Raw genomic sequence first — 17,770 nt, 5'->3', positions numbered from 1 at the left:
AGAAAATATTTGCAAACCAAAAACCTGACAAAGCCTAGTATTTACAATATATAAAGAAGTCTCAAAACTCAACAGTAAAAAAAACAAATAATCCAATTGGAAAACGAGCAAAAGACATGGGGCCGGCCCCGTGGCCTAGTGGTGTAGTTTGGCATGCTCTGCTTTGGTGGTTCGAGTTCGCTTCCCAGGAGCAGACCTACACCAATCGTCCGTGGCCATGTTCTGGCAGCAACCCACAGACAAAATAGAGGGAGATTAGCACAGATGTTAGCTCAGGGAAAATCTTCCTCAGCCAAAAAAAAAAAGGGCAAAAGACATAGACATTTCACGCGGTGAAATAAGCACATGAAAAGGTATACATTAAACATTATGGAAATGCAAATGAAAACCACAATGAGATGTCACTATATACCTACCAGAGTGACTACAATATAGACAATACCAAATGCTGGCGAGGATTCAGAGAAAATGGTCACTCATACTTTGCTGGTGGGAATGTAAAAATGTACAGCCGCTCTGAAAAACTTTGGCAGTTTCTTTTAAAAACTAAATATGCAATGACCATACAACCTAGCAATTGCACTCCTGGACATTTAGCTCAAAGAAAACCAATGTTTACACAAAAACCTGTAATGAATGTTCATAGCAGCTTTATTTGGAATAGCCAAAAACTGGAAACCACCCAGATGTCCTTAAACAGGACAATGAGTATACCATGGAATACTACACGGCAATCAAAAGGAACTGTTAACACACGCAACAACCTGGATGAATCTCCAGAGTATTCGTGAGTAACAAAAGCCAATCCCAAATGGCCACATACTGTACGATCCCATTTATACAACATTCTTGAAATGACAAAATTATAGAGATGATGAAGAGATTAGTGGTTGCCAGGGATTAGGGATGGTGGCCGGAAGGGAGGGGGTGGGTGTGGCTCTAAAGGGGTAGTCAGAGGGAGATCCTTGGGGTGATGGGACAGCTCTGTATCTAGATTGCATTGGCAGTTACACAAATCTACACGTGATAGGATGATATATAACTATACACCCACATTGCACCAGTATCCAATTCCTGGTTTTGATACTGTATTATAACTATGTAAGATGTAACCATTGAGGAAAACTGAGTGAAGGGTACATGGGACCTCTATCTTCGCAACTTCCTATGAATCCATAATTATTTCAAAATAAAAATTAGAAAAAGAAAAAAGCAACAGCTCTAAATGCAACTTGGTATCCTGCATTGGATCCTGCAACAGAAAAAGGACATTACTGGAAAAACTGGTAAAATCCAAATAAAGTCTGTAATTTAGTTAATAGTTTTGTACCAATGTTAATTTTTTAGTTTTGATAAATGTACCAAGATTACGTAAGATGTTAACGTTAGGGGGAAGCTGGCTGAAAGGTACATGGAATCCTTCTGTGAAGCTAAAATTATTTCCAAAAATAAAATCCTGATGCCCAGACTGATTAAATCAGAATCCCTGGGGGTGGGCCCCAGGTATCAGTATTTTTAATTTGCCACATGATTCTAATGTGCAGCCGAGGTTGAGAACCACTGTGGTGGAGAGAGATGATTATACAGTATGTTTCCTGCCTGGGTTTGCTCTTGGAGAGAATTCCTTGAGAACCGTTTCTGAGCGAGCACGCGCCTGTCCTTTGGCCTTCATTCCCACTGGTTGCAGATAAAGACCTAACCTCCTTTGAGAAAGGTTCCAGGCATCTTTCTCCCTCCCTATCCAGTCTATGGTCCTAAGTCCCCGCGACGCCCCAGTTTCTACACAGCTGAGGAACTGCAGAAAGTAAATACAGTAAACCAGGAGAAAAAGACAAATGCCTTCTTGTGCCACTTCTCTAAGACCCTGTAGCTGGAACAGGAAAAAAGCAAAGAGCTTGAAATGTTTCAGAGATAGAAGAAAAACTCTGATTTCGTGTTCTTTTTTTAAAGAAAGGTGATGGGGATGTACGTGGTCCATGACCAACCCTCCCCTCCCTTCCTGTTCTCCATGCACATTACAGCCATACAGACCCCCACAGAGGCCTAGGAGGAAGGAACCAAATTGGTCTAATAGTGACTCTCCCTGGGACCCGGCAGTGAAGACAGCATTAGGTGCAGCAGAAAGATCCCTTCCTCCCACGTGTGACCTCTTCTTAAAACACAGAGAAGGACAATACTGTCAGGGGCAACCAGGCAAGGCAGGCAGAGGAACAGCAGAAAGAGCAGGCCCCCTTAGTCCCCCTGGGGCCAGCGTGCTTGCTCAGTGCTCTGGGATGGGCAGAAAAGCAGCCTCCACAGGAGGGAGCAGTACCAGTGGGACAGACTTGTGGGTAATCGTGCTTCTAGGTTTGGCACATGGGACAGCCTAGGGCGTGTGCTTGAAACACAGCAATGTAAGGAAAGCCAAACAGTTCACCGTGGCCAAGGCCATGGATTTGAACCCCCAGCCAAAACTGGTGCTCTTGGTTTGCTCAAAGAGTGCTGCCAGCAGCAGGAGGTGGGCAAATGAAAAGCAAAGTGAGTACAGGTCACAGCCACATAAAGGCAGTAATCGTGCACTCACATCATGGCTTGGCCCAAAGAGGTATAAATACACCGCACTGTCACAGGGAGAAGGCTGGGCCCAGGGACTGGAGATGACACTGCTCTTTCATTCCCTCAGAAGCAGGCCTGCAGGGCTGTGCCCCAGCTGACCCCCGTTTCCTAAAGGAGGGCAGGACCTGCTGAAGGCTCTTGGCACCGAAGTCTGTTCTGAGGACAGCCCAGGACCCGCATCGATAAGGGCCATCTAAAACGTGGCCTGGAGGGGAAGGGGACAGGCTGGCAGGAAGCGACTCCTCGGCTCTCCCCAGCTCCCCATGTGCTTGTCCACTCCCCAGACCTGGGGCTCCTGGCAAGCAGTTAAACTCCTGGGTTCCGCCCAGGGCTCTCCTCGGCTGGGAGGCCCGGTCTGCTGTGGTTGGACCCTAGAGAAGAGAAGGAAAGGGGAATTCATATCAAAGCTGGTCACGGGAATGGTCCTATCAAAGCCAAGCGTTCAAATCCCCTTCGGGACAGGAAGGGGCAGGGGGCAGAGGAGCCTCAGGACACCCGAGGAGGTAGCAAGGCAGAGCTGGGGGTGATGAGTAAGGGAGACGGTTAGCTAACTCCGCCTCACAAGACAAAACCATCACTGAGAGGTGGGGACAGCAGGGGCGGGGCTCTGCTCACAGGAGGCCAAGGCCTTGATGCTGGGCAAGAGGAACCTGCCCCGAACAATCAAGAGCCTGCACTGCAAGGAAGCTTCAGTTTCTGAGGCTGGGCAAGCATTTCATGCTCCCCTCTGTCTTCTAAAAAAGCGATATAAAAAGGAGCTACAGGGACAGGAAGGGCCCACTCCCCCCATGGAGAAATGCGCCCCAGGCTGGGGGAGCTGTTTACAGTGCTCCTCCCAGTGGCCAAAGGTCTGGGAAAGGAAAGCAAAGACAACGTGAAAGGGAAGATATTTACCTTGAGTGTTTTCTTAAAACAAAAAATGCTCACTAGTCCACAGTCAATTATCAACTGCAGTTTCCAAATGTGCCAAAGAGGGAAAGGTCTACTGGGAAGGCTAGAGAGAGCAGAGAGAGAGAGAGAGACAAAGAGGAGAGAAGCTATGGAGCTGACACGGCACAGCCGCCCTGTTCGGGCAGCACCGCAGAGATGGAGGCTCGCGGGGCAGGGAGAGCCAAGGCCCAGCACAGACACTCCGCCTGCTGCTCAGAGCAAGATGGAATCAGGAAGCACGGCGTCTGGAGTGGACTTGCCCTTGGAAATCCAGTTCTGTGAATGACTGATGTGGAGGAGGTATTCCAAATAGGAAATGGCAGGGTCAGAAAACTGCTTCTGTAAAGGGCCAGTATTTTTAAGTTTTGCAGGTCATATGGTCTCTGTGGCAATGACTCATCTCCACTGCTGTAGCTCAAAGGCAGCCACATACAATTCGTAAATAAATGGGTAAGTTTCAATAAAACTTTATTTACAAGAACAGGCAGCTGGCCAGATTTGGCCCTTGCGCCAGTTTGCCAACCCCCACTGTATTACTGTGCCTTCCAAGCATTTCAGTAAAGGCACTTCCCTGCCGGGAATCTAGTGCCAAAGTCACCCAGGGAATGGTCTGACCTGCCCTATTTAAGCAGTGCCCCCAGTGACATCTCCACGTGTGTGGCGGCACTAAGCTCTCCTGGGCAGCACAGGGCCAGGCTAACAGATAAATTCAGCAAGACCTCAGAGCGCCGGGCAAGGCGCAGAAGGACAGCAGGCAAGCCGCACTGGGGGCAAATGTCCGGCACATTTAGGGGAACATAACCAACACTGTGGCTATAAACGGGGGATGGTAACCCACTTCAAAGAGAAAAATGACCCACAGAGCCACCATAAATTATTCCCTTACACGACTGTCCGATGAGCAGCTAAAGCCAAAAAAGGATTAAAAAAACCTCTGGGTATATGAAAAAAGACGAAATGAAGGGACAACCATCGATCTTAGATTGAAGTCTGTACCTTGAATATAACATGCACAGTCTGAGCAGCAGATGGAGCCACAAAGACTCACATTCTGAAAAAGCAACAAGGCCTTGGCTTTTGAGACCCAAGTCTAATGAGATGGCGTGACCCTCTGTACAAGGGGCATCTCACAGAATAAAAGAACGTCGCAGTGTACACACAGGCGCGCGATCGGCCCTTAAAGGCGGACCACCACCCGAAAGCGTGCGTTCACTCAGAGAGCACTGTGACCCGAGCCCAGACCAGCACTCCGCAGCACAGCCCACCTGGGGTCCCCTTGACCCACACTCGGGCTGAGCCACCCACGTGGCCCAGCGTGGGGCTCTCGGTCCCTTGCACCTGCCCTGTCACCTTTCTATTTTAAAAACATGTTTGTGTTCTCAAGCGTGGCTCTCAGTAGCCAAAGCTGCTCCCTGTGAGGCCCCACAGCCCAGAGGCCACGGGCATGCTCCAGGCCAGTGCCTGGGGGTCTCTCTGCCTCTGATTCTTTTTTTTTTTTTGTGAGGAAGATCAGCCCTGAGCTAACATCTGCCAATCCTCTTTTTTTTTTTTGGCTGAGGAAGACCAGCCCTGGGCTAACATCCATGCCCATCTTCCTCCACTTCATATGGAATGCCGCCACAGCATGGCCTGACAAGCGGTGCGTCGGTGCACGCCCAGAATCCAAACTGGCGAACCCCAGGCCTCCGCAGGAGAGTGCACACACTTAACCGCTTACGCCACCTGGCTGGCCCCTCTGCCTCTGATTGTTCATCTGTAAAATGGGCATAACTACTGCCTCATCAAAACTTCAGGGAAGTTTTCTTAAAGAAGTCAGGACGAGGAAAGCTCTGAGCACAGTGCCTGGCAGAGTTAAGTGTCTGATAAGACCTCAGCACTGCACTGCACGGCAGGTGGGAGAGGGAGAAAAGAGGGGCAGGCCCAGTGGGTGGCCTGCAGTTCCTTCCACGGCCTCTCCAGAAGCCTTGCCCGCTCCTCCAGGAATGCCAAGTCCTGGAGTATCTCTGACCCCAACCTGGGAGCTCAATCAGAATAAAAGTAGCTTCCTCAATAACAAGGACAAGAAAGTTCCCCGACATTACCACTCCTACCCCAAGCTCACTCTCCACAGGCTCCTTGTTATTTTCCCTCCTCACACAGTAAGGGTGGGGTTTGCCACCCCACACCCCTAGCTCCCACTCCTCATTGTAAAGTCTGTTTCTTCCAATGCAATCTTTGTGCTCACAATGGAACCCTGGATGGGAGGGGCATGCTTTAAATGTCAGCTTGGGGGGCCGGCCTGGTGGCGCAAGCTGTTAAGTGCCCGCGCTCTGCTGCGGAGGCCCGGGGTTAGCCAGTTCAGATCCCGGGCGTGCACTGACACACTGCTTGGCAGGCCATGCTGTGGCGGCGTCCCATATAAAGTGGAGGAAGATGGGCATGGATGTTAGCCCAGGGCCAATCTTCCTCAGCAAAAAGAGGAGCATTGGTAGATGTTAGCTCAGGGCTGATTTCCTCACAAAATAAATAAATAAATGTCAGCTTGACCCGACCAAACGCCTCAGCAGGTGCCCTTCTGGATTTCTGGATGGTGTCCACCAGCCTCCGCCTTCTGAGCTGGGCCCACTGGTAACACAAATCATTTTCCAGGTGGCCTCACGCTAACCCTAAATGCCAAGACATTGTCTGAACTTGATCTTATTCCCATTTAGCAACTATTCTCTAACTAAGTCAACCCATCCTAACAGGCCCTCAAGAGAAAACACTGACTTCATATACTCTTATTTTAAACGCCAGCTGGTCTACAGCTCAGTGTTGTCTGAGCTATTTAAAACAGCGAGAAGGGGGAGAGAAAAGGATGGGGCGAAAAAGGGAAGAAGAAGGAAGAATGTCAGGCAGAGCGAGCAAGTCCGTGTGTGCAAGCAGCAAGGACTGGCAAAGGGCACGCGTGCCCTCTGGGTCGGCACGCTGCGGGACGGGGCCACGGGGCTCACCTGCTGCTGTGGCTGTCTTGTCACTGAGGAGCCTGGTCTGGCTGCCTGGAATGACCGGGAGGTCCGTGTTCTCAGGGGACTGTGGCAGGTTCTGGGCTCGGGTGGCCAGGAGTGCATTGAGGTACTGCAGCCGCGTGACCTGCAGGACAGAAAGCACTACTGGGCAGGTGCGACTTGTGAAGCCAGATTGGAGAAGATGACGTAGGACAGGTCAACCACTCCCTTCTGCCCACAAGCACCGGAACTAGGTGGGAGAGTCGTATTTGGCAGGACGAGGAAAAAGGAAGAACCTTAAACTAGCTAAGGGCAGAGAGACGCAATCGAGCAAAGTGTTTCTAAGATCTGAGAAGGAAACCAGGTGCAGAGGCCACGCCAGAGATGGGACCAGAGTTAGAGGGGCCTCCAGGAAACCAAGGCCATCCGTCCTTCAGAGCAAGTACAAGGTCTTGCTCTGCAAAGTCTCAGATAGGCTCAATCAGACTTTACTCTTAATCCATACCAATTTGTGACCAGATGGTCTAGCCCCTTGGGGACACAAGGCTGGTTACAAGCCAGCACCAATGAGCAGCCCAGACGGTCACCTTAATGAACTGCAGGTCAGAGAGGGCCCTCACGGTGTAGTCAGGACAATACGCAGACAAGCGGGTGCCGTCGGCTGGCTCAGGCTGCGGGTCATGGCGGATGGACTGGAGCGAGGACACTGGGGACTGGTGAACTGTCGAAGGGAACAATCAGTGATGAGGGAAGCCCCCCAGGCCTGGTGGGGACAATTGCACAGCCTCTAAGATGCACCCCACAAATCACCCTGGAGAGGGCACATGGCTAGGAACTGTGGAAAGGATGGGAAAGACACTTCCTCCTGGGAAAGGTCTGCAGGGGTGCGAGTGAGCAACCAAGATGAGCCCTGAAGAAATGCTGCCCCTTCCTCTAGGCAACCTAGAGATGAGAACAGCCAGCACGTCCCACACTAGACCACCCTGTAGGAGGCGTGGGCCCTGAAGGAAGGGAAGCCAGCATCCTGGGCACTGGAGAGCCCCAGCCACAACCAGAGGTCGGGGGGCGCTCACCACCCCAGCAGCTGAGCCCAGCCCTCAGCTCCAAGAGAGGCTGCAGCTTACCCGACGACGGTGCTGTCAGGGCAGACACTCCATAGTAGGTGAAGGCCCCGTTCTCGAACTTCAGGCCCTCTTTCCCGATCTCCACCTCAACCCTGCCCTGGGAGGTGAAGGGAGAGAAACAGATGTGGACAGATTCTCTCTCATCCCAGAAGAGAGTACAGGAGAAAATACCAACCCCAATTATTCAGGGGGTGTGTATCTGGACGCGCCTCCCTCTTCTCAGACCCTTCCCTGCTCTCTGAGCAAGCGGGAGGCTCCAGTCTGGGCTCCCAGTTACCTGCAGGATGAGAATGAAATAGTCCACTGGCTGGCTGCGCTGGTACAGGTAATGGTGTGCAGCCAGGCGGCTGCTCTCGTCAAACCTCACTTCCTGGTTGACGCTGGGATGCTTCAGCAGGTGCAGCAGGACCTTCTCGGAGATTCGCAGTGGGCTGAACACATCCACCTCTGCCCCATGGTGGGAAAAAGGGACGGTGTCCACGGGGCCCAGAGCAGCCTGCGTAACCACACCCGACTCCTGCTGCCCACCTGGCTCTCTCCGGCTGGCTCATGAGCCGAGTCGCCCCCCAGGACAAGAGAACTGGGCAGGCACATACACCCACCCGGCCGAGGCTCCCTGGCCGTGGCTCCCCAGAGGTGGCACCAGCCTGGCCCCAGCTCTTGGCCATCTGGTGACCCGGGATGCTGACAGGACTGCAGAGAGAAGCGCCGAGTTCTGGACACTCTCCTGCGTACTGGGAACGGGGAGCATCAGTGTCTGCCCTGGGCTCTCCTGATGCATTGGATGGGTAAGCAAGAGGCAGAGACAAGGCCCGCCCTCACCCTCACCTCGGGAAAGGAAGCGCTGGGTGGCCAAGAGCAGCTGGGGCGAGATTTTCGCTTTGCAGTCATCGTCAGACGCCTTGAACAAGGAGAACTCCTCTTTCCGCCTGAGAGGGGCACTCAGGGAAGTGTGCTTCTTCCTTACCGTGGTGTCTCCTAGGCAGGGAGAAGAAAGCCCGCTCAGGCATTCACAGCCCTCCAATCAACACGACCAAACCAAGGGGCATGTGGCCTGCTCCTTCCTCCCAAGGCCTGGGGGCTCCTGGGGGAGACAGCATCAGAGGCCCAGGGACACGTCCTGGGCACTGCTCCCTTGACGGCACCTGGCTGCCACTCCCACCACACAGTAATCCTGGTACCCAGGACAGAGTGGGCAGCAGCCCACATTCCAGCTATCTCCTGAGCAAGTACTACAAGAGACTGCTCCTCTCCTTGGAGCTGGGAGAAGATAATGCTGATATGATAGCAAAGCAGCTTATAGAAAATTGGCATCCTTGGCCATTAAAAGACCCTTGCTGGAAAGCATGTATGTGAGGATTACTAGTGCTAAACAGCAGCTAACCTGGTGACCCTGTGCCCATGGCAGTCTGAGGACCCAAACTAAAGATGCTGCATTTTGGGGACAGACACATAGGCAAAGCAATTCACTTGACAGCATACAGGGGTGGGCGGCTCAGTGTCCTAAGTGCTCGTGTGAGGCCCCAGCCATCAATCATGGGTTCTGTGTCTGCCCTGCAGACCTCAGCCATCATCCTAAGAGGCAGACACTTCTAAGACAAAACCACAGGCCCCAGGATCATCTGTTTGGGGAAGACCCTCTCAGTAGTAAAGAATGGGGTCCTTGGAGGAGATACTTCCGTAATGTGTAAAAGAACATGAGAAAGCAAAAGGACCAAGACCGAAGAATGGGCAAGATCCGTTGAGGGCAGAGCCCTCCCTGAGCGACAGAGGGAAGGAACAGTATGGATGCTAACAGAGCCCCATGCAAGCACTGGGACTGCAACACCACCAAAGGGATGGGCCGCCTCGGCTCTGCACGCAGGTGTGGGCCCTCCAGCAAGAGGGCAGTACTGGCCTATGCAGGGCTCAGGAGAACGAGGCCTGGCTCAGTAACAGCTCTGACCGGAGATCAGCCCCATTTCCAGCAACCCGAGCCCCGCCATCCTGATGCGCACACGTATCTCAGTACGCTTGAAAGACCAGCTGACAGGGACAACTGCAGGGAGTCAAGACTCACGGTAGTCTTCAGACTCGTCCAGGATCTCTGACTTGATGATCTCCTCAATGACGTCCTCCAGGGTGACCAGGCCCAGCACCTCGTAGAAGGGGTCACCTTCACCCTCGTTGTTCACCTTCTGCACGATGGCCAGGTGAGACTTCCCTGGGGGAGGGGACACTCATGTTACAGCCTGCTGGAGGCCTCTCATATTTCTTAGTCCCATCTGGTACAAGCCCAACAAAAAGACAGAAGCTGATGATGTTTTCTGTTCCTACAACATGCCAGGTGCTGGAGGAAACTCTTTCTAGGTTCTTACTTAAGACTCTCAACACACTCCTGAGGATTAGCCTCCATTCACATGAGAAACCTAAATCTCAGACCATCTATCCACCTGCACAGGGCCACCCAGGCAGTGGCAGAGGCAGAGTCAGCCCCAGGGCAGTGCGACTCCATGCTGTGAACGTGGTTCAGACAAGGACACATCCAGACTAGAAGACACAACAGGACTGCAGACACAAGGCACCGACCCCAGAAACGCAGGCTCCCGAGACAGTCTAAATGGGGGCAGCTGAGAGGCCCACCCAATCTGACTCTCCAAGGGAAGTTTTCCCAATTCTGAAAGCTACTCTTGATTTCCAGAAGCCACGGTCTATGAAAGTCATCCAGCGGAATAAAGATAAACAGTAACCGGCCAGTCAGAGCCCACACCACGTGAGAGGAGGAGCGGCAGCCTGGAACTTTTCACCTTCCTCTTCCATGTCTGTCTCAGGTTAGCTTCACTATTTGTTTTGTATGTTATTGATAAGGAAATGTAAGCTTGAGAAAAGCCCAAGCCTCAGACTGCTGGGGAATGCTGGGAAAACGTCAGGAGTTTGCTCTGCTTCAGGGACATGTTTTTCACCTACAAAACTTTATACCCGTCCAAAAGCCAGAGAATGCAAGCCACATAGATAATTTTAAATTTTTGAGCAGCCACATTAAAAAAAAAAGACACAGGTGACATTGATAATATATTGTAATTAACTCAACATAGCCAAAATATCATTTCAACATGTAATCAGTATAAAATATTAAGAGAGATTTTATTTTTTTGTACTAAGTCTTTGAAGTCAGGTGCGTGTTTGGCACATACAGCACATCTCAATTCAGACTCGTTACCTTCCAAGAGCTCAGCGGCCACCCGTGGGGAGTGGCCACCGGGCTGGGTGTGCACGTAGGACACAGGACTGAGAGCAAACTCGGCTCAGCCTGCTCCTCTTTGTCTCTAGCGACAAAAGCTTAGGGTAACGCTGGCTGGACCTGCACGTAAAGGCGGTACTTGCTTCAAGAATCCTTTGGTGAAGCAAAAAGTCAAGTTCACTTCCTTATGTGACTCCCACTTCACATACCTTGGGTTTAATTACGGTGTCGTGAACTGAGTTTAGAAACACAGCCTTTGGAAGTCCATTCGGCATGCTCCACCTCATTCTTCCAGCATCCACGCACACCCCCTCCCCCCGAGTGGTCAGCTACAGGAAGACCTCTGCCCCAAAGCTGGAGAGAATCAAAATGTCAGTCCATCAAAAGCTATTATCATTATTATTATCAGACCACCAACCAGATGATCAAGAAAGGAGTGAGGCTGTAAAAGAATAGAAAGATAACATTTACTGTATTTCATCAAATCTAAGATGCCGTCAATTGTGAGACACATCCTGATTACAGAGATGTTAAAATGCAAAAAGGGCCAACCCCGTGGCTTAGGGGTTAAGTGTGTGCTCTGCTGCTGGCGGCCCGGGTTCCGATCCCGGGCGCGCACCAACGCACCACTTCTCTGGCCACGCTGAGGCCGCGTCCCACATACAGCAACTAGAAGGATGTGCAACTATGACATACAACTATCTACTGGGGCTTTGGAGGGGGGGCGAAGGAGGAGAATTGGCAATAGATGTTAGCTCAGAGCCAGTCTTCCTCAGCAAAAAGAGGAGGATTAGCATGGATGTTAGCTCAGGGCTGATCTTCCTCACAAAAAAAAAAAAAAAAAACTGCAAAAAAAATGTGCATCTGAGAACTGAAGAAATGCAATTTTTAGTGCTTACTGTGTGTTGGCCACCAAGTGCTTTACTCATTGGTTAACTTAGCAAATTCTCTGACAACTTGATGAAGCATATAGTACTGTTATTCCCACTTTACAGTTTACAGGGAAAACTGAGGCCAAGAGAGGTTCAGTAACCTGCCCAAGTGCACACCTGGGATTTGAACCCAGGCAGCTGGCTCCTGAGTCCATTCTCTCAACCACCATGCTCAGCTGACCCTTAGGAGAGCCTTCCCCTCTAGGTGACTTAGTGCCATGGTGCTCTGTTCTGCATGGAGGCATTTCTAAAGAAAAGAAAGCACCACTCTTCAGAATGCTCTAATACCCTCGGACAAAAATCAAAGGTGGAAATGGCCACATTAAGTTGTCTCTCCCTTTCCAGGAGGAAAAGGCCAGGGGTCCCTGGAGAACTATCTGTTCATTCCTGCTGAGACAAAGGCACTGAATAAGGAACGCAGCATTTCTAGATCTTTCCCGACCCTCAGCATTGGTGTTGGGAATGGCTCACACTGGCAGGCAGGCAGGCACCATTTCTTCAAGGACCATGGCGGCCCTGCCACACAATACAAATCTGTCAGGCCAGATCAGGAAGGCCAAGGCTCAACACACAATTTTGGTCAGCAGTCTTTCTGGATTCTGAGAACCAAAGTCCAGGTTCTAGGTGGCTATCTAAGAGCAGAGAGGACCCACTTCAGCTCCCTTCTTCCAGGAAGCCAGGCCCTTTGGCAGGTTACCTACAGAATGGACTCGCCTCTCCCTTGCTTTCAAACTTCTATAAAATAGGCACAAATTTCTCACTGATCTGCCTCATGGGATGATTCAGTAATGAAGAGAAGAACGCAGAGCCCTGGAAGATGCCCTAAAACAGTGGCCATGTGATTTAATCTCAAGACAGAATGTTTGAGGGGTCCAGAAGGAAACCGCGAGAAAGCAGTGGGGTACAGAGAAAGGGCCGCGGGAAGGATTAAAGTTGATTTCTTGTCTGACAGGATAAGATGGCCTGAAAATATGAGGCCCCTGGCTGGCTGACTGGAAACACCACCGCAGGCCCCAAGACAGGTGCCTGCGGGCTCTCCCTGAGCAAGCTCCACAGAGCCACAGGCAAGGGGCAGAGGGCACATCTTGCCAACATCAACCAGAGAGCTCTGAAAAAGCTCTATAGAGTTTTAATTTTAGTTAGCAGGCTCAAAGGCATGCACAAATTTTATAGATGCCAGAGGACTCTTCCATAATACCCCAGTTTAGGCTATTCTTAAAAATGCAGTTGGGGCTTAAATTCCTCTGCCTTCCCTCTTTTGTGTTTGTCCGAATATGTCCTATGAGAAAAGTACTGTGCTAACATTCCACACAGCACGTCTGACCCTTCAGAGTGTGGCAATCCTTTGACTTCTGACAGACAACGAACCAGAACTCAGTTGGTTTAAAGAAGAGACCCTGAAAAGCTCACCCATCCTAATCCCTCCTGTGGTTGAATGTCCTGGCACAGTCTCAGTGGGGGTTGACAAGGCGGGAGTTAATGGCCTTAAAGAAAATACATGTTTTTTTACTACAGCTCCAAAGTACTCACTCTTCCTGGTAATGTTGGCACAAAACAACTGGTGTCATCTCAACTCTGCACGCTGAGGAGTGCCTCCCGGGGAAGGCACCTCTCTGATTATGAAGTTCCAGAACAGACGGAGCTCTGAAAGAATGAAAGATGCAGGGCCTGGAACAGCGGCTGCCAAGATGCCAGGGACTCCGGCTTCAGGAAATTCAGAGGGCACCAGCACCTCATACACTTGCCAGAGAAACGGGAAGGGAAGTGATTTCTAAAACCTCAGGCGCCATAGAGGCTGCAACATGCCCTTTGTTCGTAAGCAGAATGAAGAAGAGGGTTAGGCTAAAAAGGACTCCAATGAGGAAAACCAGATTATCCGCGAAAGGCTTGCATTGCACAAGAGAAGCACAGAAAGCTCTAGGATGTCACAGGAAAGACGTGGTCATTTTGCCCGGAGAATGGCCCTCACTCACCACTGGAGCAGGAGGGCGAGGGGGACTGAAGAGCTTCCCACTCAACAGCTACGTTGCAGATCCCCCACCCCCACCGGCTTCTAGCTGGCGGCTTTTCAGCATGTTGTCAGTAGGCAGCTTCTGGTCTGGCATCAGGCTGCACGAAACCTGCTGGGCTCTCCAGAGCTGCTTCGAGGCCACCGCCCCAGCGCAGGAGCAGCCCATACTGCGGCCTTCCCTCTCTACGGGCTCCTTCCTACCCACACTGCAACCTAAACCCACTCGACTCGCCCATCTTAAAAGCAAAGAGCAGAAGGCCTCCCCAGCCCGTCCTCTCCTAGTCACTGCTCTCTGGCTTCTCCTTTGCAGCCACACCGCACGGAAGGCCTGTCTACGTTAGCTGTCGTGCCTCTTCACGTCCCATGCACTCCCCCATCGCCCCATGCCATGGTGCAAATCTGCTCCTGCAAAGCTCAAAAGTGTCACAGTTGCTGAATCCAAATGACATGACACTGACCTCCTCTCCTGATCACTCTCCTTCCCTTGGTACGTGATCTCTTTCCTTAGCTTCCAGGACATTCCGAGCCTCTGGCTCTCCTCAGCAGCTGTCCTCTGCTGCCCTCCACCCCTTACCTGCTTGTGCCCCCCAGGGGTTTCGGCTCTCTGCTCCACCCCTGAGGCATGAGGGACCACTTCTACGCCAACGATCAGATATTTACCTCCTGCTCCTGCGTGCTCTTTCACTTGCATTTCACATTAACAGCCTCCTAGGAGTCTGCCTCTGGGGCCACTGCACAGACACAAATCCCAACGTCCATAACAAACCGCCTGGCCCGCAACCTCCATGCCCTGTCTTCCCCGCACGTGCTCCGCCTCAGCGAAGGGCACCACCACCACCAAGCCGGGAATCCAGGCTTCATCCTCAGGTTCTCCCTGGCTCCACAGCCCGTCAGCAAACCACAAAATCCTCCCAATTCCACCTCCGAAGGCCCTCTTGGATCTCTTCTCCAGGCCCGCTGTGCACCCTCGTTCAGCCTACCATCATCTCTCTTCTGGACCCCCCTAAACACTGGTCTCTCTACTCTGGTCTCCTCACCCGTCAGTGACCTATGAAAACCACTCAGACGGTGCCGTACTCTGCTCACAGCCACGGCCCTGGCGATCAAGTCCACCCTTCCAGGGTCTCAAGATGGGAGGCGGCAGGGGCGGGACGGAACCCTCCCCAGTTGACTCCAGGGCCAGCACTGCTGGCCACCAGGCCACAAGAACCACCACTGCCTCGGAAACTGCAGTGGCCCAGATGGAGTACTTACCACCAGAGGCTGTCTGGCCCCCACTCCAGGCTCCCCTCCCCAGAGAGGGGCTGCATGGCCACTTTCTCAGGAAACTGCCAGGAGCACCCAAGATATTCTCTAGCAGAAAAATCAGAACTGCCCATCAAAGTCTCCTACCCCATCTGAAGGCACAGTAATAACAGTAACAGCCTATTAACACCCAAGTCTCCTGCAAGGATTACAGGAGATGATGTGTGAGAACACCTACAAGTGGCTGGCATACAGCAGTGTGACAGCAGGAGTAATGGGGTCATTACCACAAAGCCTTGCCTCCCTGCCCTGACTGTCCAGGGGCTCAGAGAGCACCTCCCAAGCCCACCTGGGGCCAGGAGACATCGCAGCTGCCAGAAAGATCAGAGGGCTCTGCTCACTTCCTGGCCTCACATTATGCAGCCTTTAGGGTCAGGCCCACCCAGAGTCCTGGGATGTCCCCCATGCCCATCCTGCAGGAGTTCAGATGTGAGAAGCATGGCTGGCCACCAAGGAGCAGCCAAGCTCTGGAGAGCACACCCAAGCCTGACAATGGAGAGCACTGCAGAGGAACTCACACCTCCACACCGGGAGGGTGGGTGTCAGTTTTTACCTGCAACCTTAGAACTGTTTAGATAGACCAAGATGAAAGGAGAGGGTGAAAAAGTGGAATTAAGGGAGAATTTGAGAGACCTTACTCAGGATTAGAAAAGAGAAAGTTAATAAAAAGAGAAAGAAAGAAAAGAAGACAAAGGAAGGGGAGACTATATCCACATCAACGAAGTTGCTTTTGGTGAAATCAAAATGGAAGTTTCTTCCACACCTGCAGAAAAGCATTTATGAGTCATTCCCTTTTCTGTAATCAGGAAGGCAGCAGCCCTTCAGTGACCTTAACAACCTTAACAACGATACCCTGGAAACATCACCAGCCCAGCTAATTTGATACCATATGTGTGCAGCTAATTGCGTCCAGATATGTGCAGACTGTACTCTTTTCTATGTTCTTTTAGTTTCCACCCAAGAGTGTCAACCTGCTACAAAGCCAAAGCCCACAAAAATGACCTGGGAAAGGGAAATAGCTGGGGGTCAGAGCCAAGTGGACACACCTCCCCAAACTGGGGGCCGACCAAGAAAAGGGGGATTTTGCGCTCTGTAGCACTGTCACTCTCTGAAAGACAGCCTTTTATATATTACAAAAAATCATTCAGAGCTTCAAGGCCATCCTCTTCTTTAAAAGAGCACTTAGAGATCTCACTGCCCTCCAGAGGGATGGAACCCCTTCCTCGAGGCTTCCATAAACTCCCACTCCTTTTGTAGGGGAGGCCGCTGGCATTCGAGTCCCCTCCGCGATTTCCCGGACGTTACCTCGCTTGAACTCCTCCAGGACGGCGTCCAGCTTGGTGTCGTTGAAGACGAAGTGGAGTGGGTGATTGTAGAAGCGGGTGATGGTGCTGAGCGGCGTGCAGTCTTCGGGGTCCACGAAGGCCAAGTCCTTGAGGTAGAGCATGTCCACGATGTTGGAGCGCTCCTCCTCGTACACGGGGATGCGCGTGTAGCCGCTCTGCATGATGCTGGCCAGCACGCCGAAGTCCAGCACGGCGCTGGCGTCCAGCATGAAGCAGTCCTCGAGCGGCGTGAGCACGTCCTCCACCGTCCGGCAGCGCAGCACGCCCTTGCTGAGATCGCTGTAGGGGTCGCCGCCGCCGCGCGCCAGCTCCAGCACGCGCTCACGCAGCCGCCCGGGCCGCGCCGCCAGCTCCAGCAGCTGCCCCACGGGTAGCGCCACGGGCAGAGTGAGCAGCACGGCCAGGCGGCTGAGGACCAGCGCGCGCGGCGCCAGCGCCAACGCCCAGCGCCCGCTCACGGCGGCCGGCACCACCTCGCCCACCAGGAACACGAGCCCCGCGCTGCCCAGCACGGCGGGCAGGGCGCGCTGGCCGGCCGCGCGGTACAGCAGCACCGCCAGCGCCGCCTGCGCCAGGCTGGCCAGCAGCAGCAGCGCGCCCAGGGCGCAGCCGGCCCAGCGCCGCACGGGCTCCAGGCGCCGCGCCGCCACACGCTCCGCCTCCGAGCCGCTCTCGCGCAGCACCTGCACCTCGGCCGGTGCCAGCGCCAGCGCGCTCAGCTGCAAGCCCCGCGCCAGCGCCGCCAGCGCCAGCAGCCCCGCCGCCCCCAGGCCCAGCGCCCAGGGCGGCGCCGCCTCCTCGGCCGCCGCCCCGCCCGGCTCCACACGCACGGCCAGCAGCGCCGAGTGCGGGCGCACGGCCTCGGCGCGCAGGCGCAGCAGCGCGCGCCCCTCGCCCGTGGGGGCCGCCGCCTCCTCGGCCGCCGCGCCGCCCGGCTCCCCACGCACAGGCGGCAGCGCCGAGCGCGGGCGCACGAGCTCGGCGCGCAGACGCAGCAGCGCGCGCCACTCGCCCGTGGGGGCCGCCGCCTCGGGCGCCAAGGCCGGCCCACCCTCGGGGCAGCCCGCCCCCTCGGGGGCCACCCAGGACCAGGAGCTGTTGGCGAAGCCCGAGCCGAAGAGGCGCAAGCGGAAGGTGGCCTCCGGCGCGGCCCGCACCTCCCCTCCGCTCGCCCACCCCGCGCCCGCGGCCCTGTCCTCCTCCAGACAGACACCCAGCACTCGCGGGCCCGGCGCCGCCTCCCCGGCGGCGTTGCCCAGGCAGAACGCAGCGAGCAACCAGCCTAGCCGACCCGCCGCCGCCGCCGCCGCCGCCATCGCCTGCTGCCCCCTCTCGGCGTCC

At 53.6% G+C, this 17,770-nt stretch overlaps 1 protein-coding gene across 2 annotated transcripts; it reads right to left on the bottom strand.

Annotated features, from left to right (window-relative positions):
- Positions 1-628: 628 nt before the first annotated feature.
- CNNM3 (cyclin and CBS domain divalent metal cation transport mediator 3) lies at positions 629-17,770 on the bottom strand. 2 transcript variants are annotated; one of them, XR_015550315.1, is made up of 9 exons: positions 16,389-17,770; positions 9,675-9,818; positions 8,444-8,593; positions 7,893-8,062; positions 7,616-7,712; positions 7,079-7,212; positions 6,498-6,636; positions 3,490-3,589; positions 629-2,966 (listed from the first exon to the last, which is right to left on the bottom strand). XR_015550315.1 is itself a non-coding variant. In XM_087426172.1 (8 exons), exons 1-8 carry the CDS (start codon positions 17,743-17,745, stop codon positions 2,902-2,904), a joined length of 2,256 nt encoding a protein of 751 aa, XP_087282298.1. In that variant the 5' UTR covers positions 17,746-17,770; the 3' UTR covers positions 629-2,901. The 2 variants fall into 2 exon arrangements, 1 of the variants encoding a protein (XP_087282298.1); XM_087426172.1 differs by lacking the exon at positions 3,490-3,589.

This window comes from Ceratotherium simum, chromosome 40 (genome assembly GCF_057802395.1).
Source record: "Ceratotherium simum simum isolate JZ-2026a chromosome 40, ASM5780239v1, whole genome shotgun sequence".
NCBI lineage: Eukaryota > Metazoa > Chordata > Mammalia > Perissodactyla > Rhinocerotidae > Ceratotherium > Ceratotherium simum.
Note: the sequence above shows the minus strand (reverse complement) of the source record. Positions and strands in the feature narration are given on the sequence as shown.

Excerpts from the sequence above, each read along its gene's own strand:
- CNNM3 (XM_087426172.1), bottom strand. The coding sequence starts at position 17,745 with ATGGCGGCGGCGGCGGCGGCGGCGGGTCGGCTAGGCTGGTTGCTCGCT. Across the intron at positions 8,594-9,674 it reads GGACGAGTCTGAAGACTACC|GAGACACCACGGTAAGGAAG; the intron begins GTGAGTCTTGAC and ends CTCCCTGCCTAG. Across the intron at positions 7,713-7,892 it reads ATTTCATTCTCATCCTGCAG|GGCAGGGTTGAGGTGGAGAT; the intron begins GTAACTGGGAGC and ends TTCACCTCCCAG.